Source organism: Sorghum bicolor, chromosome 4 (genome assembly GCF_000003195.3).
Source record: "Sorghum bicolor cultivar BTx623 chromosome 4, Sorghum_bicolor_NCBIv3, whole genome shotgun sequence".
In the NCBI taxonomy this organism is placed as follows: Eukaryota; Viridiplantae; Streptophyta; class Magnoliopsida; order Poales; family Poaceae; genus Sorghum; species Sorghum bicolor.
The window spans coordinates 50,549,330-50,574,139 of record NC_012873.2 but is presented as its reverse complement, the minus strand read 5'-3'; the positions used below and the strand labels follow the sequence as shown (position 1 = coordinate 50,574,139).

The 24,810-nt window shown below is 44.2% G+C and overlaps 1 protein-coding gene across 2 annotated transcripts; it reads right to left on the bottom strand.

The window, feature by feature from the left end:
- Nucleotides 3,821–7,247, bottom strand: LOC8056803 (nudix hydrolase 12, mitochondrial). 2 transcript variants are annotated; one of them, XM_002452129.2, is made up of 6 exons: nucleotides 6,688–7,247; nucleotides 6,462–6,553; nucleotides 6,161–6,302; nucleotides 5,924–6,007; nucleotides 4,593–4,742; nucleotides 3,821–4,490 (listed from the first exon to the last, which is right to left on the bottom strand). In XM_002452129.2, the coding sequence occupies exons 2-6, from the start codon at nucleotides 6,536–6,538 to the stop codon at nucleotides 4,290–4,292; spliced, it is 654 nt and encodes a 217-aa protein (XP_002452174.1). In that variant the 5' UTR covers nucleotides 6,539–6,553; nucleotides 6,688–7,247; the 3' UTR covers nucleotides 3,821–4,289. The 2 variants fall into 2 exon arrangements, with proteins under 2 accessions (XP_002452174.1, XP_021314245.1); XM_021458570.1 differs by having other exon boundaries at nucleotides 4,290–4,490; nucleotides 6,462–6,550.

The following is a 24,810-nucleotide window of genomic DNA, read 5'->3' as shown; positions in this document are numbered from 1 at the left end:
ATGGCTATCCTTTCGAAAATATATGTTTTATGTTTTCGATCAGCGAGAAAAAATGTTTATCATGATTGACCCTAGACCTGTTGAAGAGTGGTGTAAAGACACACCAGCGCTTATGTATGCCAAATACACTCTTGGATTTAGCTACAACTACACGGCCGCAGTAAATAAACATATTCCTAGATGGGATGAGGATGTTTTCAAATAGAAATTTAAACGGGCAGAAAACATTGCAAAGGACAGAGATGGGTAAATAACTTAAAATCATCGTCGCTTACAATAACAAATACCTATGGTTTAACTATTTCTATATATTGCTGATCGTGAATCTTGATACAGGTACTTAAGTGGATTTCTCATCCTACAGTATATGTCTACATGGAATAGACCACAAGCCACACACATTTATACCGTGAGTATAACACTTTGTCTCAGTTTTTATAAAAGTTTAAACGTAGTATTATCCATGCGACACACTAAAATTTATATATATATACTCAAATGTGTGACAGGATGGTATGGAGATGCGGCGGAACTTATTTGTGGATTTACTAGCGCACGAAAGAAATGGATATCGAAGATTTCTTCCTGCCGATATTAAACATTATCTTGGTCGTATCACGGAAAGGTCTATAAAGTAGAAATTGTGAGGCTATAACGCCGTGCTCAACTTGACTATGTTTGATATCAGAAACTTTGTTTTTTTAAGTTAAATGTAACTTTATAGCTGGTATTTAAATTTTATTATAATATTATTATCTTATTGTGCGATACATGTATTTTTAATAAAAAATGTTAGTTATCCCGTAGCAACGCACGGGCACGCTACCTAGTTTTATTAAAAGGAGTTAAAACTTACAAAGAAAGGAGCAAAGCCAGAGGGGAACTAAGAAACAAAAAAAGAAGTGAAAAACAAGGAAAAGGCAGGCTATCCTAGATTTACTATCCATTGATCAATCCTTGGTGAATAGCTCTTTTTAGCTCTCAGCCAAAGATGCTGAAATTCAATTCTGAAATCAGATTTTATTCTCAGCAGACTTGGCTGCAGTTGTCGAAAAATTACATCATTTCTCACTTTCCAAATAATCCAGCACATCAGAATGATAATTTCCATGAAGAAAGGGACGTTGAGCTGGTCCTTTAAGCTCTGCAAAATCTGAAAGGGGTCTAGGTTGGTGTTTATCTGCAAATTAATCCAGTTCCAGCATTGCAGGGCAAAGGAGCAACCCAGAAATAAATGGTTTTCAGATTCATCTTCAGTACTAGTGCATAAGACACAGCTGTAGTCTTGTAGAAGCATGTGTTTTCTTCTCAGCAGTTCCCTACAGCTTAGCCTATCTTTGATGAGAAGTCAAAAAAAGACTTTTGTGCTTTTTCTGACATGAACTGTTCCATAACCATTTATAAACTGGATGCAGATTCATGTGACCACTCATTTGCTTATAGGCTCTTTTAACTGAAAAAAATGTTTGAGTTCCAGATAAACATCCATTTGTCGCTTAGCTCATTCATTTGTATCCCTGATATCTGTGCTTGGAGTTGGATCATTTAGGTAGGGGCTTGTTGAGACAGAGGCAGGTTCCTTTGTGGGTGTGGCGGGGCAAGATGCCAATCGCGTCATCAGCGAACTCCAAAGGGTGAGGATTGGGGAGCAAGAGAAGCAACGATGGCTTCTGGGAGGGGCGGCAGACGCTGCTAGCCTGCTAGATGAAGTAATCACTGTGTTCCTCAAACATCACACGAGATGGACAGCAGATGGGGTCATGGAGGAGGGCGAAGATCAAGTGGCTAGGGAGGCCCATGGAAGATCAGCTTTTTTTCTCTCAATCCTAGTCCCCATGTTGTTTAGGCGACGACGAATCTGCCAGCGAACAGGCCGGCTTGGAGGGGTGGAGATAGCTCTATCGGCTATCGAGTGATTGGAGAGGAGGGGACGAGGGTGGTGGTCGTGGTGTCAGGGCGGCGGCGGCTAGCCTTGGGAGAAGGCAAAAATGCCGATCAACATTCTTCATACAATGGAAAGAATGCGAGACGTCGAGACGGAGAAAACCGGGTGCTCCTGTGTCAATTGTCATTCGGTAAGGGCATTCAATCATAGAGTCTAAAGTCATTTATTACCTCGAACAATGTGGATTTAGAGTCTAAATAAGACTTGGAGTCTTATTTTTTCTACCTCTTTCTTCAATAAATATGGTGCCACATCAGCAAAATATCATAAATAATATGTAATTAATTATCTTGAACTCTGTGATAGAGTTTTGCATTGTGAGTGCTCTCATCGAGCGTCCCGACCATCGGACGTGTGCCTCCGCTCGGCTGCGACCCGGTTTGATCGGCCCATTATTAAAAACTCACCAGCGCAAAACGGCCTCGCGCCAGACTCAGCTTCGCGCCGCGCGAACCCACCTCATGTCGTGCACCCGTCCATCATGTCTCGCGTCACACGCCGTCCGTGCCTTGTGTTGCACTCCTCCGCGCTTGCATGAACGAACTCGCCCACAAGTCCACACGACCTTGAGTCCACACGTGCTACTATTCAGTACAGAAATTTAATTTTTAGTCGTAATCTATGAAAAATGGGTATTAGACATCCTCCAACTGTCGAAATTAGATAAATTTAATTCTTTAAAAACTCATCACCTATTTATTTTGAATAAAAAATGTGAAACTAATACCATTATTAGTTCATGCGGCACAGGTACACATCCGGGTTGCACGAACAAATGGAGCAAAGGATCCGATGAATGATAGTTCATATTTTATTTGGACTCCAACGGAGAAAAAAATGCATCGGAGAGTTTAGTTTCTTTAATACATAGTTCTAGGGCTATAGAAATTACCCATAGTTTCTGTATTAGGAGTGCACTAAATCGTTATGGAGAGAGTACTTTGTTAAGTATTCATGAGTTAGGGATCATTGCAATATATGAGGAACTTATGTTTGCTTTATCTAGTTTGTTCATATTTTAACATATTTTCCTTACCTAGTTTCGCTAAATGCATGTCATTCCTATTCATGGTTTTTCATTTCACATTGCACCTCTGCATGTTTGACATGCATTTAGTGACCTAGTTAGCACTATATTTGATGCGAAAATAGACACGACCATTTCTAAATATACTTATATATACACGATATAAATAGTGACCCATATTATTCATAGCTAGTTTTACTATATTAACAATGATAGAAGTGGAAGGATACGTAGATTTACTTTAGGATATTATTTTCTAACGTTAGTCTATGCAATGTAGGTGTGGATTTAGGGTTAATTTATGTTACTTTTAATAATCATGGATGTGGGTGATTTATATTTAAAAGTTGAGATTTATTTCGATTATTTTGTATAATGGAATACGTTTAATTACTTTAAATTATTTTGTATAATGGTGGAATGAGTAATTTAGATGTAAATTAGGAAGTTACTTTGGAATTTTTATAATGGTAAATATGGGTAATCTTGATGAAGATTATGGGTTAATCTGGATATATAGATTTATGTGTTATTTAGACTACTTTAATAATGGAAGAGACATGTATTTTTTTTCAAAAACAAAATACATCCGATAGATATTGGTAGAGGAAAGCCTAAGGCCACTAGGACTATGGCCCTAGCGTTGGCCCATGTTTTCTAAAAGAGGTCCAATCCAGGCGTTGGCCCATGGAGTGGCCCTGGTGTTGGGCTAGCCTAGCTCATAGATGGCCGGAAGTCTGTAATTGTTGAGAGATTTTCTATGATCCTCTCTATCTAATAAAATCTTCTTGTTGTGCAAACGAGTTATGTTCTACACGGCTGTCTAGTAACGTAGCCCATCCACACCATTTTCAGCATTCCAAGGAAGAGTACATGTATGGGTATTATTTGCATTTACAGACACAGGGCATGGGTAAATTCCCATACCATTTTTCACAATATTACATTTACAGACACAGAAGATGACACACAGGAACCCTCACTAATCGCATTGATGATGCAAGGGCCAAGGGGACAGTTTTGTCCTAACCTCTGAAGCTAGCCAACCAACAGCAAATGTTGTGGATGGGAAACGGCGCCTGCAAACTGGGCGACACTGGACTGACGACACTTGCAGCAGGCATACTGAAGACTCGTCATGACTAGCTGAGAATCGAAGGCCTAAAACGAGCGACTAGACAGAGAGGACCTGAATTTCTTGGGTTTTATCTTCTGGTTGCCATGCTTTTTGCACTTGCTTTGAACTGAACGTGGGGAGGGGGACAGTTAGGACAGTTATCCACAACAGCAACAGCAGCAGCGTCCATGGAGGATCAGCTAGCACAGCGCCACCGCGCCGTCCGAGGACGCCTGCAGCATCATGTACATGCCAGCTTGTTGGTCGGTCAGCTCCGGCGGTGTGGCTGCCGCCGTCGCCGCGGCCACCGGCTCGAGCACCGACAGCCTCTCCAGCAGCGCGGTGAGCGCCTCCCGCATCCATTCGTACCGGCAGAGCTGGTAGGCTTCGGCGGGAGAGACCTGTTTTCCAATGGTCCATGGCAGCAGAGTCAGGTGAGTTTTCTGAAGAATTCTGAAGGAGATGGAGATGTACCCAGGGCCGGCAGCAGGCAACTAACTCACCCATCGGCGGTTGTGCGTGTCCTGCTCCGGCCACGTCTCCAGCTCCTCGGTGACCTCCATGGCGAAGATGTAGCCCTTGCAGGCTCCACTAAGGCTGGTGCTGTTCTGGCTGCTCTTGCTCTTGAACACCCAGTGCCCCAAGGCAGCTCTCTGGTCAGTGCAAGAACGGCACGGCATGCAGATGGGAATAATGATCAGTGAACTGAATATTGCAAGTCAACACGGCGATGTAGAATGATGCACATTATTATCAGTTGTTGTACATGAAAACATTTCATTTCATTTCATAGTTGAATCGAGCTAGGGACAGAAGAATCATATACATATATATATATAATGATATATATAAATGCAGAATCATGTCAGAAATTAAACACAGGAGGACTGCTGCATGCTGATCAAATCGATGGGTGGAGCAGGGGCACTGTAGGACACACAGGAAACACACCACATGCATAGTGGTTGGGGGCAATGCATGGCATGGAGCAGAGATAAAAAAAAAATAGCAGCTTATTGACTCGGATCCAGAAGGAAATAAATTCCGAGGACGAGCCGGCCAACAGACGAAGTACGCAAGAAACAGGGGCCAACAATAATACGCTTTACGCCGAGATCTTGTCAACTAGGAAATCGCAATGATTTAGGGGACACCGCGTTATAAAACGCAGCTAACACTAGCTAACAGCATGATTTATCATCCCCCCTCCCCTCAAATGCAAATCGTTGCTTGCTAGTATAAGTAGTATAATATTGTTAGTTTGGTCGAAAACCACCAAATGAGGTGATGCTGCTGCTAGCACCTGCTAGTGCTAATGCTAATGCTACTGTTGGCAAGGGACTGAATGAATGCGACGCCTGCTCTGAAGAGAAACTTCCCCGTCCGTCCCTTTCCCTGTCGTTTGTCTGATTGGGGACGTAGGGGTGAATTAAGTAAGTTTGTCTGATTGGGGACGTCAACCTCCACCCTGAAATATTTACTAGCATTTCAGGAGCTTTCGAGGTGACAAATCAAGTGGACAATAATGGCTCCAAACTGCGGCGTTAAATTACTGCGGGGATCAGGAGAAACGACACCGAATCGCGGTGATCATCCGCATACTTTTCGGGACTACACGACTGCGTTTAATAGTAGTAATTTCCAACAAGCATCTTTTAGCCACGCACGTTCGTCACGGAATAGCAGGCCAGGGGAGGGGAGGGACACGTATACTGTCAGCCGATATAGGTCAGCATCATCGTTTGTAAATCTAGTTGCCAGCGTAAGATAAACAATAACATGAAGGCCGTGAGTGAAGGAAAGGAAAGCAAAGGAAGATGCATTGGTGACGTACGTTGATGATGCCCTTGACGCCGGCCTCCTCCATGGCCTCGCGGGATGCCGCCTGGTACACGTCCTCGTCGTCCTCCCACCCACCCTGATCGATCCCAAATTAAACTAATTAATAATTATTACTCCGATCCAAATCCAACAGGTTGCTGTAAAGCAGACGGAGCGCCCAATCGATCGTTTGTGTTGTCGCCGTAGCCGTAGCAGGTTTCTGCACGTACGAGTACGAACGTACACGTACCTTGGGGAAGACCATGTCGGTCCGGTTAGGCGTGGAGATCATGAGCACCTCCACCTCCGCCGTGTGGTCGTCGCCGACGCCGAGGCTGCTGCACGGGTTGCCTAGCTCGTCGTCCTTCTTGTTCGCCCGGTACGGCACGCACCTGCCAGCCAAAGGGTGGCATGCATGAGTGATTCAGCAACGACGGCGACGACGACGGAGCAAGAAATTAGCGGCGGCGGCATGCAGATGCAGTGTGCAACGCCGCCGGAATCCCATTTCCAAGACGGAAGGAATCACAAGGCAGAGGAGGTTGCCCCACCCTGCGACGAGGCGGAACTCGTTGTCGTAGCGCTGCTTCAACCGGCCCTTCCTGGCGGCCACCGCGTCGGACGACATGGCCACTGCGCGCTGCTGCCAGAAAACGCCGCCGCCGGCGGACATGTCAGCTAGCTTTCCGGCCACGAGAGACAGAGACAGAGACAGACAAGAGGTCCCGATCGATCGATCGGAGCTACACAAGAAAGAAAAAGGGAACCACCACTCACCTTGTTCTGCCTTATATATATATAGTCTATAGATAGACAAAGCTAAGCGAGCGATCAACAGGGACAGGGCAACAGCGGATCGAGCGAGAGGGGGGGAGGCAGAGCAAGGCAACGCTGTTGCCCCGCCGGTAGCGGCAGCCCGGGATGATGCTTGCGCTTGCGGTGGTGAGATGGTGGCAATGACGCCACGGTCTTATCCCCACCGAGCGTGAAAAGGGGGGGAAAAAAAAAGGCGCAGCTACCTGCTGACGCGAGACCACCGGAAGGGAAGAAGAGACAGGAAACAGGCGATTGGCTGCTGCCAAAGGCCAGAGCTTGAAGAGCAGGAAGGCCTGTGGCGGGCGGGCGGGCGACGCGCTCTGCGTTCGCGCCCGATTTATAGGCAGGGGAGGGCGCCAGGAGGAGGAGGAGGGAGGGGGAAGACGTCAATGTGGCTGGCCCGGTTGCGTTGCCTTGGCCGTCGCCGCTGTCATTGCCTTGCCCACCACCGACCGCCCGCGACCGTCTCCCAGCCCGACATCTGAATTCAGAAATGGAGCGCCCCGGACTCCGCAGTCCGCACCGTGTTTCTGCATTGCTTTCTCGTAAATTTAGGCTATGATGACTAGGATAGCAAGTCAGAGGAGGCGGCGACTTCAGGCCTTTCAGCTCATCAACCAGGAATGCGCAGTGCACGCGCCCTCGAGCCGACATGGAGTCGAGTACGAACCAATATGCAAAATGTATAGCAACACCGACCAGTTCTATCACGTGAAAGGCCGGGGTTGTCCAGAGCCTATATATACCTGCTGGGTATTTTATAGGCCTAGGTAGAACATCTGTCGATTGAAAACATATATGCTACGTTAACACATGGAACCTCGGCAATGGCTTCTTCTTCCTCTGCCGCTTCGAGTCTTTGGGGGGAGGGGATTTGCTGTTTCCAGACTTAGAAGGAAGAATAGGGAAAGGCCGGATGAAATGATGGTGATGGCGGGTTTGACCGGCGGCGAGCTTAGGCAGTGTGAGACATCCTATTTGCAAGAGCCGCTGGCGGGGGCAACAACCATAAAGGAAGAATAGGGAACATATAGCGGTGGTGGAGGCGGTGGTAGGTCACTAGAGCCCAGCAGGTGGTGGATGAATGTAGGGGCGCTGACGCTGAATCTGAAGGATAATCTCGATTTAGCGGCGGTCGTGGTCGATCATGGCGGTGGATGTGGTGTGGACACCGCCAAAGCCTTAGCAGTGGTGGATATGGGGGTGCTCACGTCAGATCTAAAGCATCGGTTCAGGTTGTTAGGTTTGATCATGGCCGAGAGCGGTGGCATGGATGCTACCGCAGCTCGGCCGAGTGGGGCAGAGCACTAGTACAAAAAATTTAATGAATACGATTGTTTTTTATTAATGGAGGCAGGTCAATACAACCGTCTCCAATGAAAAGGCTCGGTTAATCGATGGGTATGTGTCAACATGAACACTCATGAGGTCAATGAAGCTAGTGTCGGACCAGCCATGTCGAGCCTTCAATATCAGCATCAGTAGGTCATAACGCAACACCATCCAATGCTTCAGACAACCCTTAAGAGAGGGTCAATTGTATCCTGCTTCATCTCTCAAAAATTCTCCAGCCACCTCGGGTTACCAAACAGAATGTCATCTTTGTCAAGACGATTAGCTATTTTCACCATAAGCTCTGCACCCTCTACGTCCTTCACAGTAGCATCATTATCACCATCCCCACCACCATCATCATTAGTAGTCATATCTTGGAGTAAGTCCTCCATCGTGATATAATCACAAACATTGTCATCGCTAGCTCTGCTATGGCCGATGAGGAGGCAGGTTGTCATCCTACATGCTCTACGGTCGATGATGTTAAGTTCCCTCCAGATACACACCCACAATCGCATGTGAAATTGCACCTCACTATCTGCATGGGCTTTCATGTTCTTACAACTAGAACATGGACATATGGTTGTCATCCGATCTAGACTCTAACCAGGGACGAAGCCAGGAAAAAAATTAGGGGGAGCTGAACAAAAGTTCTACATCAACTTAGCTCTACTATTATCTCTCTTAAATGTACATTAATGATGAAGTTCACAAAATATATCTAAAAAATAAAGTTCTCAGCCCACCCTACCTTATAAATTTGTGTCTAAAATTAGAAGGAGGACACTAGAAATTCCACTGGGCAAACAGCGGTAGGGGGGCTGGAGCCCCCCTAGCCCAACTGCTGGCTTCGTCGCTAACTCTAACGATGAGCTTTTGCGTCTGAAATAAACTTCCTCACATGAACCAATACTGCGGTTCTATTCTATTCATTCGGTACATCCATTTAGACCTCTCCATACCTACAAACCTAATTGCCCAACAAAAAGAAGTATTACAAACAAGATACTCCCTCTATCCATGAAAGAATCAATTTCTAGAGTTGTCCTAAGTCAAAACTTTTAAACTTTGACTAAATTTATAGAACAATGTTAAGATTTGTGTTATCAAATTAGTATCATTAGATTATCATAGAATATGTTTTCATAAAATGCGTATTTTATGTTATAGATGTTGTTACTCTTTTCTATAAAGTTAGTCACGGATTCTAGGAATTAATTCTTTCATGGATGGAGGGAGTACTAGATCTAAACCTAAAGAAAACATAATTTTCTCCTTCTTCCATGATAAGGTGAATCTAGATCTAAATCTAGAGAGTCTCCAATGATGAAGAAGATACAGGGAATAAGGTTGTATAGGGTGTTTCTACCATGCAGTGTCCTTCAATAAACCAAGAGCAAAACTCCTTTCCCTAGATTTTACTTGATTTTTAGGGTTTTGAAGGTCAAAACCCTAAAACGTATATTAAGAGGAGCCGCGAGGAAGAAGGGGCCGGCGCTGGGCATTGATAGCTAGAGGAACAATGGAGGTGGGCTCCATAATGAAACCGCCTCTGTTAATCACACATTAATGGAGGCGGTTACTATAAATGGACCTCCTCCGTTAATGCATTAATGGAGGTGGTTAGCCTAAGGCAACCGCCTCTGTTATGCATTAACGGAGGCGGCCCTATTAAAACGACCGCCTCCATTAATTTAACCGAGGTAGGCCTGTGTGGCCGAGTGGGGCTGGTCAGGCCAGGAACAACGGAGGTGGGCAAAAATTGTACCCGCCTCCAATCTCAAAATGGCATCGTCGCCTAAAACAAAACGTGTACTAGTGGAGGCGGGGGAGCACGAGGGAGAAAGAATATGGTCGCCTTAGAAGTTGGAAAAAAAATCAGGCACATGGGTTATAGCAAGGCCCTTTGTTTAATATTTCCCACCTTGGTTCGAATCTAGAAATAAGGCAAGAGGAGGCATAAATAATGGAGGCTTATAAAATCTGGCTTAGGTCAACCACCAAAACCACTTAATTGCAATTTGACTGCTTCCCCATTCTGATGTGGAGATCTATCAAACTTGCAATTCCAATTATTTTGCGGAAGCGGGGCTATAGCTTTAGGTTACATGTTTTATTTGGAGAGACCCTCTAATTAAGACGCATTGAGTTCATAAACACCGTGATATGGTAGATGTTATATGATTCTTTGGCTTTACTAAGTAGACTGAGAAAATGGGATACCAAACTTCTATGAGTGCTGAGTGTAGGTTTTTTTAGGGTTCTATTTGGTTGAGTAGAAACAATGTGCATCTTAAATACAACAAGATTAAATTCTTACTTGCAGGTTATTTTCAAAGACACCTATAGTCTACAAGGAGAGCAACAAGCTAATAAATAGGCATATATATGTTGGAGACTATAAAGGCAGTGCCAGTGGATGATTTCTAGCCGTAGTTTCCAATAGAGAAAGAGAATAATTAATGTCCAGTAGAAACTATATCTCCTAATACATAGTTTCAATGACTTATTCATACAAAAGATAAATTAAATGTAACACAAAGATCAACTGTGGCAATCAATCATGTAGCCACCAGAACAACACAATTTGTATCGGCACTATTTCTTCAGTAAACGGTGTAGATAAATGAAACGCTAATTAATCACGTGGAGATAAATGAAATGCGATTACTGAAGGGGTGTGGCCACGTGCTGCTGCTGGTGTACAAGCAAGGAGAAAGGACAGTCAAAGAAAAAAGCAAAGAGAAAGGACAGAGACATGTGCTTCAGAGATAGAACACGGACGTCGGGCTTGGCCGTCCTCCATGGCTAGCTCCGGGAGCTTCACCCGAGCCTCCATTCCTAAAACCGACAGCACGGGGAGTATCAACAATGTTTCATTGGAACTACCATTAGGGCTCTTCACCAAACATAGCTATAGAATTGCTTTTTGAGAACTTGCTTTAAACGGCGAGAGGCTAATCTATGTGCATAACTTAGGCTAGAACAAAATTTCTTTTTTTTTTTTCCTGGAAACTTAGCACGGTACCTACTCGCGTGGACATGTTAGAATCTTGATCCGGGCTATAGCAACAAAGAAGAATGATGAGAGACCAATTATCAGTCCGTCAGCCATATGATCACTAGATTGGTATATGCCAACTTTTCCGAACAAAAATTGTGGCTTTCATCAACAAATCATTTTCACTGAAAAAAATAGACATAAAACAATGACTGTCTTGAGTAGTACTGTAACAAAGATAGACATCACCGAAAATAGACTCGGCATGATGGAGACAAAGAAACCAGACACGTGGTTTAGGACCAGATCAAACCTTCTGCAAAAATTATAATGGTTTCTTCGCTGCCTAGTCACTTGTATGTCTATGTCTATAATCGGACAGAGACAGATAGTGATTAGCACACCACATAGATAGGTGTCGTCATTACACATGTCAAGCAAATTTAAAGACATAAACCAAATATTAATTGTATCTGGGCCCGAACGCTAGTGGAGAAATGCTTTATCTGACGTCCTCAATTTTTTCAGTACGTAAGAGTTGGCATGAGTACAGTGTTATTTGGGGTCCATCATCCATGAACCACATCAATATGGAAAATTATTTCTAGTGGCGATCATATAATAAGACTGCAAGTAGAAATACTCATATTTCTAACTAGTGGTTGACTTAACACTAGTACAAATTTAAATTTTAGCAATGTCTCTATTTTTTAATAGTGATGGTTCAATCTATAGCTGCCTCTACAAATCGTTTCAAATCGAATCGTCTCTAAAAATGCATTTGTATGTAGTTGCTATTTTCAGTAGCCTCTATAAGAGCATCTCCTACAGCCTCTGTATATGGCTCCGTGAAGCCCGGTTTGCCGATTGTGGAGCAAAAAAAAAGGCCTCCAATAGTTTCTTTATAATGTTTTCTATTTTGCTGTGAAAGCTATTCCTGGTATCTCGCTGTCTATATTTTCCGAGCAGCACCTGCTCGCCATCCGCAGCTCCCACATGCCTAGCGTTTGTGCATGCGCCACTGTCAGGTGGACCTATTCTCACAAGATGCCGCACCGATGTATGACGTGGACCTACTAAATATAGTTAAGAGCTAGTTTTTAGAGAGGCTGTTGCAGTACTCTTATATTTTAAAGTGGTTATTTATTTTACAGAATGCTAAATCCTGGTTTTTAGATAATATTTTTACCTACTCTCTTGGAGATACTCTAAATGCCTCTATATTTAGAGGCGGATCTAGATACAGCCATCTCTCTATAAATGGATTTCTAGAGGCGGCCGGATCAAGGGCCCTTTAAAAATCAATTTATAGATGTAGCTAGCCATCTCATGAAAAAAAATGCAACATAGTAACATTTGGATTTTTCAAGCGACCTTAGATGAATAAATAATCAAATCCAAGATTGTAGATTTCGAAGAGTTTATGTAACTTTGTAGTTGACATTTTTTTTAAAAAAAATCATCAATCCATGGAAAATCATGTTTGAATTTCTCATATTTGAAATTTAAAATTTTGAAGTGACCTCGAAAAATGACCAAAACTAAAGTTGTAGATCTCAACGTATCTATAACTTTAAAGCAGAAAAACTTTTTCATTTGAATTCATTTATGGTACCAAATACTTATTTATAGTCATCCTCACTCTTTGGTGGCAGTAAGAAGAAGGACGACACTAGAAAGAAGAAGTTCCTCAATTTCGCCTACTGGAATGTTGGCCGTCGTTCGGCCATTTGCCGAGTTTGCCGATGCGGTCATCTATATAATATAATTCTTCTTTCATCGAAAAGAAAAACAGCCGCATGTGCATTTTTCAGGAGATAAATCGCACGACTTATGACTTGTAGAGGCAGATTAATTTTTTTTTGCTACTACCCATATTTATGATTTCTGTAGCCGCGTCTACAAATCTTCTAGAGACGGCTCCTTTTCTCAGCCATCCTAGAAATTCAATTTGTACAGGCAGCTGAAAAACCTCCTCTACAAATTGTTGACCTATAGAAATTAAAAGTTCCCTATAATATTGCTAGCAGTAGTAGTGGTGGTGTAAAATACCGCCAATAGAATACATATATTATATCAATATAAATAGCCCTACTTCGAGATGTGAATGTCTTAAGCAACCACCACAAGAAATTCATTTCAGGATGACACATATAAAATAGATAGAACTTTCATATGGAGTATGTAGGATGGAGACAAGCTTTATATTAAATTATAGAGCTCAATGAGATCTATAAGTTTGTAGTTGATTTTTATTTTTTCAATTGAGATTACTTAGAGGCCTAAGTATTCATCAGGAATTCTTTTATCTATTATGAAAGATAATTTTAAGATAATGTTTAAAGGTGGGTTGCTTAAGTAACTGTCTCTGATAATGATTTCTATAGATGGTGGGTTTAAGAAAACCTAGGGGTGTTGATGCAAAAGCTGATCTGCAAACACAAAGGGCTAATACCCGATTCAAACGTTAAGGCGTGCCAGCCGATTTGACCTTACTATCGGCAAAGGTGATAACTCGAACACTTTGGTCCCAACAACAGCGATGCGCCCGGATGTCACGGCCAAGAGGTATTCACGCGGAACTCAAGATACGCCGAGCTTAAGTCGACGAATTCCTAAGAACTCGTAGTAAAAAGGAAAATATGACGAAGTCGTCGAAAAAGTAGATGATGGAATATGAGTAAAAACTTGTGTTTGATTGATTGATAGATTCTTCATTACAAGACCCTAGGGTCTACATTTATACCCTGCTCAAAGAGCTACAATCAGACACGACTAGGACTCGAATTCCAAACTAAACAGAATCCGTATACAAAACGAATTTAAATAACTAAGGAAAACATAAAACTATCCCCTTATAACCGACCGGGACACCGCCACAGATCAATCGGCAATCTCCACGCTTTCCTTCAGAGTCATCGACAGACCTCCTATTATGGCCATCGGCAAACACTGATACTGATCATCGGTAAGAACACGTCACCACCTCTGGACTTAGTCACATTTAATCGTCTCTTCATCGGCAACCACCCTCATCGGCAACTTCTTTGCAGACTAGTTACCGTTGCTCCACCTGCCGACCTATACCCCACTGATCCCCGGGTACGTGTCTAAAAACGGTATCAACACATGCCCCCCAATTTCGGAGTATAAAATCATTAATGCTCCGAAATTCTCTGCAGTAATGATGTCTTTCCGTAATTAATTCTCCCAATTTGGTAACCGACCGTTAAATCTAAACAACGTTGGCCCGATTCTCCTACAGATTCCTCAAATTTCTCAACCTCCCGAACCGGATCTCTCCACTTTATGCGCCCATCGGCAATATTACCGTTAGAGGGAACTGCCGATGGACCGACCAGGAGATCACGCACAGTGAAATATCTCCAAAATTGTGACCGCTTGCTGTCAAATCACCTGCACAATCCCTTGATTACCGCGCAAACAGTTACCATATCCACCTGAACACCCTCAGATTTCACGGATGCGGTAAAGACATAAGTCAAATTTGCCCCTACCCATTTTGTCCTATAAATACTTTCTTCTCGGGTACTCCTTCTCCATCTTGTCATTCTACAGCCCGAAATCCACTTTCACGGCGGCGGCACCACCCGAGGACTTCAAGAACTTCAACGAAGGCCTTCTTCACCAATCTCCCAAGTATTCGATCTTCTTCCTCGCAAGAAAATGGCCATCAACTTCACCGTGCCTGAGGTCAGTTCACTACCCTTCTTTTCCGCACCTCTACTGTATTTCTGTTCATCCGTAATTCCTTTTACTGAATACTTCTCCCCTTTTTTTATTCTCTCTTTTATCCTCAAAAATTTCTAGGATTTGGCCGATAAGATTGTAATCCCTACCGATCAACCCCACCTCCAATGTCTTGGCCCGCTAGGAAACCCAGATCCCACCGATCTGATAAACGCAGAGACACACAGAGTTCCTTTTAGAGCCGAAAACTTCTCCTTAGATCTATGGAATGATGCCTTCCGTTCCTGGCCCAGTCCTACCAAGGGATGGAAGGATTGGTTCTTGAGAGTCAGCCACTCAAATGAGGTTCAATGGGGCGAGCGAAAATTGGATCAGTACATTAGGTTACCCCTTGCCGATATGGAGAGGAACGAGTCACTGTTAATTGCTGCCTCATACTTTTGGTCAGACACGCTCAACGCTTTTGTGTTTGGCCATGGCCCTGCTTCTCCCACACTTGCCGATGTGCTCATGCTTACCAGCCTAGATATATCCACTGCCGATAACAGTCATCTTTTTGACACCAAACCTAGCGCTAAGGTGGAAACTCGCGCTATCGGCGGTTGGTCTAGATATATTCAGAAGTACCGAAAAACAGGTCCTGTCAACGTAAAGGAACAGACCACTTTCCTGAATATGTGGCTGGACAAGTTTGTGTTCCGTGGCCGATCGGCAAGACCAACTTCCGTTTACTTGTCGGCAGCAGAAAGACTAGCCGATGGCGGCCGATTTCCTCTTGGCCGATACTTGCTCGGCTCGGCTTATCACCTCCTCCACCAAGTAGCCAGGAAACTTCTGCTCGGCCAACCCATCGGCAACTTAGGGGGTCCTTGGTGGTTCATCAACATGTGGCTTAATCTCCACATGCATAGACGCCTTGAATTCGACCTCTTTGCACAGCGCTTCCCCCGGGACATAGCCGAAGATTATGAACTGGATGAAGAAGAACCGGCAACCCGCTCTCCCTTGAACTTTGGCGAAGCAGCCATAGTTTTGCCTGGCACTGGTGGTAACGAAGACCAGGTTAGCTGATTCTTTCAAACTTTGTACGAGGGTCTGACCAGGGAACAGCGGGCATGGATGCCTTATGAAGATCCAGACACTAGATTTCCCTTGACTTTCCACCCTTTCAATGATACTCTCAACAAGGACCGTGACGTGATGATGGCAATTGTCACCCCAAGAGCCATACCAGTGAACTTCTTTGGTAGTGGGAAAGCCTCCAATCTTACCTACAAGTTTCATAACCCATCGGCACTAGCTCGCCAACTAGCTTTCGGCCAACTGCCGATTGCACTTTGCTACGCCGATGTGATAAAGCCGAGAGAGACCATCACTAGCAATCGGGAATGGATCAGGGTAGCTCAACTTCCACCAAACGTCGATACAGATGTCGATCTATCGGCTTGGATCCCAGCTCTCTTCATCACTCAGGCATACAAACAGTGGTGGGAAGAGTGGAAAGAACACCTGTTTTGCAGATCGGCTCTCACATACCGTGGCATGATCGACCCCAAGTACAAAGTCCCTGATAATATTGTAAGTATTTTAATACCAATGCTTCAATCCTTTCACTTTCATTTTCCATCGGTAACTTACTTTCTTTGTCATATACAGGTCGATGACACGCCACCATTAGTCAGCAGGAGTGGTAGGCCAATTGAACTCCTTCCATCGGGCCCGATCTCTTTGATCGGCAACAACGCTCCAACCTTGGCTGCTATAATGCATCGGAGTGTGCGTCTCAAGAAAGTTACCACCAAGCGGACGAAGACATCCCCATCGGTAGCTGCCACTGCCTTAGCACAAGCCTTCAAGGTAAATTTTCGAATTCTTCAACTCATACCGATTCCATTCTTATACCTATTACACTTGTACTCATAAACTTCTCATTGTTGTATCAGCACACCGGTACATCGGCAAAGACCAGAAGTACGACTACCGATGCCCCCCAGTCCAGTCAACCAAAGAGAAAAGGTTCCAAGAGTACCAGATCACAAGCGAAGCGCCAGAGAACAGCAACGCCTCCTCCTCCCCCAAGGTCTCCGATCCTAGTAGAAGCATCCCCTTCTTCTCCAGAAGCCCAGACACAGCAAGTACCATCTCCTCCTCAGCCACAAGAAGAACCCCAAACAGAAGAACTCCAGCCATAAGAACCTCAGCTAGAAGAAACATCGGCTGATGTACACGAGCAGACCGCCGATCCAGCAAGCCTAATCATAGCATCGGTAGTCTCCTCGATTCAGACAAGTACTGCACCCCCTCAAGGTAACATACTTTCCATTTATTGCCGATGAACCTATTTTTCCACTTTATTAATCACTTCTGTCAATCTTTCAGCTGACAGAGTTTCATCGGCAATTCCAGCCGATTAGCCTGTGGTTCCATCGGCCTCATCTAGTCAGAGGCGAGAAATAGCTCTGAAACAAGTAAGTTACCTGATCTCTATTTTTATTGTTATCAGTACTTGATCATAAAATAACTTATTTTGTCTTCCTTTTCAGGAATAGGACTCTCCCGACAACTTGTTCTCCTTTGCCATCGACATCTCTGAGGATGAAGGCGAGGAAGCAAGTTCTTCTCCAGCGGTTGGAATCTCATCGGCGGAGATTAGAGCAAAGTTGGAAGATTTGTCGGCCCTCCTTCATCAAGATACGGCCCAATTGGTTGATGACTCTGATCCAGCTAAGGCCTTGTTCAAGGCTCTGAGAGGCCAAATTCCTGCCGATGCCGAGGAGATCCTCTTCAAGGCTGCTCACTTGGAGAGTCGGCAGCTTCAGTATCAAAAGGCCGCTCAGCGCCTCACCGATAGAGCTACTCACGCCCAGCTCTCAGAAGAGATGATGAAAGTAAAGCTCCTTGCCGATGAAAAGCATAAGAGCATCGGCATTTTTAAATCCTCAGGAGACGTGCTGAAGCAAAAGATCTCTGATCTATCGGCAAAGAGAGAAGCCCTGTTGGCAGAACTCAAACAAGGAGAAGAAGCTCTGTCCCAAGCTCAACAGGAAGAAAGCCAGCTGCCTGAAGCAATCAAGACTCTTGAAGAGGAGCGAAACATCCAGGCTCGCAAGGCACTGCAGATGAAGAAGAAACTGAGGCCAGTGGAGGGTTCTACCGATGAAGATATGAAGGAGATAGAGGAAGCCGATCAGATCCGTCTACGTGGCATATCAACGATCCAAGCTCTGCTAAACACATAAACTCTTCATCGGCGGCATGTCTTGTTCTTTTCCTTTTAAAAACTCCTGATTATTTTGGTCTAGCTGATAGGACTGTTATCGGCACCCTTTTAAAACATTGAGTCTGGCCCCACATACACTTTGATCCAGCCGATAGGAATGTTATCGGCACTTTAAACTTTCATGCATCAACCCATATGCTAGGATAATATTTCTTTAAATATTTGCCATTCAATGCCCTGGGAAATTCAACTCCTTCAAGAGTTTCTAAAATATAAGCATTGCCAGGAGCAGATCGATTTATCCGATAGGGACCTTCCCAATTAGGAGACCATTTCCCAAATTTTGAACTTTTAGTTCCGATCGGTAAGATTAGTTTCCATACCAAGTCTCCATCGGCAAACTCCTTAGCCTTTACTTTCTTATCATACCCTCTAGCAACTCTCTTTTTATTTTCTTCTATGCTTATCAAAGCCCTCAACCGATGCCCTGCTAAATCATCCAACTCGTCTTTCATCAAAGTAGCATAGTCATCGGCAGTCAATTGATCTTGAAAAGATAACCGCCTAGATCCAGTCTTGATTTCCCAGGGTAGCACTGCATCATGTCCATACACCAATTGATAAGGTGAAACTTTGGTCGACCCATGACAAGCCATCCGATATGACCATAAAGCTTCATTCAACAACGTATGCCACCTCCTAGGATTTTCTTCAATCTTCCGTTTAATAAGTTTGATAACTCCTTTGTTAGATGCCTCGGCCTGCCCATTAGCTTGAGCATAATAAGGAGAGGAATTTAACACTTTAATTCTCATACCGATTGCAAACTTATCAAACTCCCCTGATGTAAACATAGTACCCTGATCGGTAGTAATTGTTTGAGGAATACCAAATCGGTAAATAATATGCTCTTTCACAAAATCAATCATATTGGCCGATGTGACTTTCTTCAAAGGAATAGCTTCAACCCACTTAGTGAAATAATCGGTGGCAACCAAGATGAATTTATTCCCTTTGCTTGATGGTGGGTAAATTTGGCCGATTAGATCAATAGCCCATCCCTGGAACGACCAAGGTTTAATAATAGGATTCATAGCCGATGCGGGTGCTCTTTGAACATTGCCAAATTTTTGACATCCTTGACACCCTTTGAAATATTTAAAACAATCCTCAAGTATAGTCGGCCAATAATACCCATTTCTCCTGATCATCCACTTCATCTTAAATGCCGACTGATGTGCTCCACATACTCCTTCATGGATTTCTCCCATTAAACTTTTAGCCTCATCATCACCTAAGCATTTGAGAAGAATTCCATTAATGGTTCGATAATATAAATAATCCTCGAGGAGCACATACTTGGTGGCTTGAAACCGAACACGTCTCTCAACTTTCTTGGATGGATCCTTTAAATAATCAACGATTTCTTTTCTCCAATCATCGGCACTGATTGCCGATAACATGTTAACTATAGGATGATACCTAGAGGCATGCTGAGCCAACCGATTAGCCTCTTCATTATGCAATCGAGGAACATGCTCTAATCGAAAATCTTTGAATTCCTTTAACAGTTGCATACTCCTTTCGAAATACATTATTAAAACTTCACTTCGGCATTCATAACTTCCAGCTAATTGATTTATAACCAGCATAGAATCCCCAAAGATTTCAACAGCGTCAGCACGAACCTCTTTTAACAACTCCAAACCCTTAATTAAAGCTTGATACTTAGCTTGATTATTTGTTGACGTGGCAACAATCGGCAAGGAAAACTCATACTTCCTTCCCTGAGGGGAAATTAACACTATGCCGATTCCTGCCCCCCGGTCACACGTGGATCCATCAAAGAAGAGCGTCTAAGGCACAATCTCCAAAGTTTCCACTGCACCGCGATGTTGAGTCACAAAATCGGCCATAATCTATCCTTTAACCGCTTTAGCCGATTCGTAACGCAGATCGAATTTCGACAGTGCCAAAATCCACTTACTGATCTTGCCACTCATGATCGGCATAGATAGCATATACCGGACCACATCATCTTTGCATATAACAGTGCATTCGACCGATAGTAAATAGTGCCTCAACTTAGTGTAGGAGAAATATAGGCGTAAACATAATTTTTCAATAGCCGAATACCTGGTCTCAGCATCAATCAATTTTCTACTTAAATAATAAATTACACGCTCCTTCCCTTCAAATTCTTGAATTAAAGCCGAACAGATGACTACCCCATCGGTAGATAAATATAATCTGAAGGGCTTTCCTTGCTGAGGTGGAATCAGAACTGGAGGATTTATCAAATAATTCTTGATTTCATCCAAAGCCAACTGTTGCTCTTCCCCCCATACGAACTCTTGATCGGTTTTCAATTTAAGTAACGGACTGAAAGCACGAATTTTACCAGACAAATTAGATATAAACCGTATGATAAAATTTACCTTGCCGATCAAGGATTGGAGCTCAGTCTTGTTAGTAGGGGCAACAATTTTGTTGATAGCATCAATAGATCGTCTACTAATTTCAATTCCTCTCTGATGCACCATGAAACCAAAAAACTGCCTTGCCGATACACCAAAGGCACACTTATTGGGATTCATCTTCAAACCATGTTTCCTTGTGCATTCCAACACTTTTCGTAAATCGGCAAGATGCTTTGTGAAATCTCCAGACTTAACCACCACATCATCAATATAAATCTCCACCAGCTTGCCGATGAACTCATAAAAGACAAAATTCATAGCCCTCTCATAAGTAGCACCAGTATTTTTCAAACCAAAGGTCATGACTATCCATTCAAACAAACCAACATGACCAGGACACCTAAATGCAGTCTTTGGAATATCTTCCTCAGCCATGAATATTTGATTATACCCTGCATTGCCATCCATAAAGCTTATGATCCGATGCCCAGCCGCAGCATCAACCAGTTGATCGGCAACTGGCATTGGGTAACCATCCATCGGCGTAGCTTTATTAAGATTCCTGAAATCAATGCAATCCCGAAGCTTCCCATTTTTCTTGTAAACTGGAACAACATTGGAAATCCACTCGGCATACCGACACTGCCGAATAAATTTAGCTTCGATAAGTTTAGTTATTTCGGCCTTAATATCAGGAAGAATATTAGGATTACATCGGCGAGCTGGCTGTTGATGTGGCCGAAATCCAGACTTGATGGGTAACCGATGTTCAACAATCGATCGGTCTAAACCAGGCATCTCAGTATAATCTCAAGCAAAGCAATCTTTATATTCCTTTAACAAATCGGTTAACTGCTGCTTACACTCAGAATTTAACTTAGCACTAATAAAAGTAGGGCCAATTGTGCAACTACCCCTGTTTTGGAGCTTAATTCCTCGTTTGACCCTATTTTTTTAACTTTGCTCGTTTGCCCCTATTTTTTCAAAACGAAGCCAGCAGTTGCCCCATCCAGTTAAGTCCACTTAACGGTGTTAAGTTTGGGCTAAAAAGACCAAAACACCCTTGGCTGAAAATTGCTCATTTGCCCTTGTTTTGGAAAACATGAACGCTTGCACTCCAGAGAAGCACACCGCCCATTTCTTTACTGTGCACGTATGTTCAGCAATTGACAATATATATTTCTCAACAATTGACTATATATTTCCACTATTTATAAGCATAATATAATATATAAGCATAATATTTACATATATATATAAGCATAATATTATATATATAAGACCAATATTTGACCTAGAAACCATAGCAAGGAAACTCAATGCTCATCCTACAGCCTGACCGAGCAGCCATGAACGCAGAAACGATGGAGGCCAAGAAATTTACCCAATTGGCTCCATGTCGCAGCTGCAGCGCCCCTGTTCCTACGCGAGGACGAGGCCTCCTCCTGCGCGCCCTCCTCCTGCGCGAGGACGAGACCCGGCCGTAGGACCGCCTGCGCGAGGCCGCGACGGATGCCCACGCGAGGCCGCGCCGTGCGCCCGCGCGAGGCCGCGACGGCTGCCCACGTGAGGCTGCGTCGTGCGCCCGCGACGGCTCACCGCGCCAGGTCGCCGCGCCTGTCCACGCGAGGCCGCGCTGTGCGCCCGCGCGAGGCCGCGACGGCTCGCCGCGCCGGGTTGCCGCGCGAGCCTGCCTCCTGCGGCTCGCCTGCCTGCCTCCTGCGCCTACAAATCCCCAGCGCCGGAACCCTAGCAGTCGCCGTCCAGCCGCGAGCGTCGTGACTCGTTCGCGAGCGAAGGGACGAGAGCGAAAGGATAAGGGGTATTCTGGTCTTCTTTTCCTTTTTCTTTTTTCTCAATCTTTTTTTTTGGGCCTAAATGTTTCACCAACTAACGGATAGAGAAAAGAGGGGCAAACGGTGGATTCGTCTTGTAAAAATAGGGGCAAACGAGCAAAATTTAAAAAATAGGGGCAAACGAGGAATTGAGCTTCAGAATAGGGACAGTTGCACAATTGTCCCATAAAAGTAGGTCTAGGATTATCACCACTACCTATGTCTATCTCTACCAAATCATCGGCCGATGTGAACCCCTGGCCCAATTTTCCATCATCGGCGACTCTATCCATTAAAACTTCTCATCAGAACCGACTGCTTGGATCACTGGAATTTCATAATCGGCAACTTTGAGGAAATCTTTCTCCCAAATTTCTCCCGAGATACACCTGGTCCTTTCATAAGTGTCCGCTTCTGCCGATGCAATGACATAAGAGAAATCTCCCGGGACAATCTCAATCTTGTCACCTACCCACTGAACCAAGCACTAGTGCATTGTAGATAGGATGCAACAATTGGCATGAATCCAATCTCGCCCTAGCAGCAAATTATAAGCACATTTTCCACTGATCACGAAAAAAGTTGTCGGCAAGGTTTTGCTGCCGATGGTTAACTCGACGTATATTGCTCCCTTAACCGGAGACATATTTCCTTCAAAGTCTTTTAGCATCATATCGGTCTTGGTCAAATCTTGATCTCCTTTCCCAAGTTTCCGATAGACTCCATATGGCATGATATTAATAGCGCCCCACCATCAACTAATATCTTGATCATAGGCTGACCATCAACTCTCCCTTTGACGAACAGAGCTTTAAGATGCTGCCTTTCATTGTCGGCAGGCTTTTCAAAGACAGCCGTCATTAGATCCAGAGCCAGCTGAGCTATATGGTCGGAAAAATCCAGTTCCTCATCATCACTGGATGGCGTAAGGAACTCCATCGGCAACATAAATACCATGTTAACACCTGCCGATGGCCCTTTTCCCTTAGGGTCCGGTTGCTGCTGATCTCCAGATTGGCCAGAACTCTCACCTTTGTTCAGCTCTTCTTGTCTTTCGCGCTGCAGCCTTCTTTTTTGTGTTCTAGTCAACCCCTCTGGACACCATGGAGGAAGTTGTGGCTGCCTTGCCGATGGGCGACGACGTTCCCTTGACTCCATCCGATAAGTATTAGCGTCCCTACAAAATATGAACTCGTCGGGAACTCGTGCATTGGCCATCTCTTCAAGCTCTTCCTGGTTCCTGGGAAAATATTCAACGCGATCACCAAGCCTATCGTAAACACTGAGTCTGCCCCCCAGCCGATCATGAACGGACGCTCTCCCCCTAATCGGCCCATTAAATCGCTGATCATCATCTTAATAGCGCCGATCAGATCTGTCATATCGATCATAACCATTGCATTCAGGGCAATCTCTAACAGGGGGTAATTTGATGTTCTGCTCCCAGCAATGGATAAAGAACGGGCAGTTCCAATGATCCTTGTGCCGATTCCACTCTTGTCGGCGTCTTTCTTCTTCCCGACGGTAGTCTTCTTGCTGGTGCCGATACCGATCCTCACGTTGCTGCCAAGTCTCCCGATGCCTTCTATGAGTTATCACAATGCCAGATCGGGGAGGCCTTCCTGAGCTATTTCCTTCCTGGATCAAACCCTTTCCTTTGGCATCGGCAGCAGTAATTTGATGCTGATGATCTACCGATGCACTTCTTTCAGCGGCTTCCGACGTCAAGACCTTGGTCTTTCCCTTAGCATCCAACATATTTGTTGGGAAAGGATGTTGATCGATCTTCATCGGCTTCTGAGCTTTGGAATTATCAAATTTGATTCTCCCAGACTCTATAGCCGATTGCAGTTGTTGCCTGAAAACTTTACACTCATTGGTGCTGTGAGAAGTCGCGTTGTGCCACTTGCAACATTTCATCTTCTTTAATTCTTCGGCCGATGGAATAACATGATTAGGCGACAATTTGATTTGCCCTTCCTGAAGTAGAAAGTCAAATATCCTATCGGCCTTAGTAATGTCGAATGCAAACTTCTCTGGCTCTTTATGCCCAAAAGGGCAAGACATCGGCTTCTTATTTTTCACCCACTCTGCCAAACCGATGACAGGCTCTTCATCAGAATCCGAGCTCGCTGCCTCATCAACAAATGACACCTTTTTGTTCCATGCTCTCTTGGGTTCAAAGGGTTTGATATCCTGGTCGGAAATCCTCTGCACCAAGTGACTTAGGCTCTCAAACTCTTGAGAAGCATACTTGTCTCTGATATGTGGCAACAAACCCTGAAAAGCCAAATCGGCTAGCTGCCGATCGTCCAGAACCAGGCTATAACATTTATTCTTGACTTCCCGCAACCTCTGCACAAAGCTTTCAACCGATTCATCATTGCGCTGCTTCAATCTGACCAAATCGGTAATTCTCATAGACTCCAGAAAAGAAGTATTTGTGGAATTGCTTCTCCAGATAGGCCCAAGTAATCATAGAGTTGGGAGATAATGATATAAACCAAGTGAACGCCGATCCAGACAACGATGACGAGAACAATTGAACCCTTAACTCGTCTC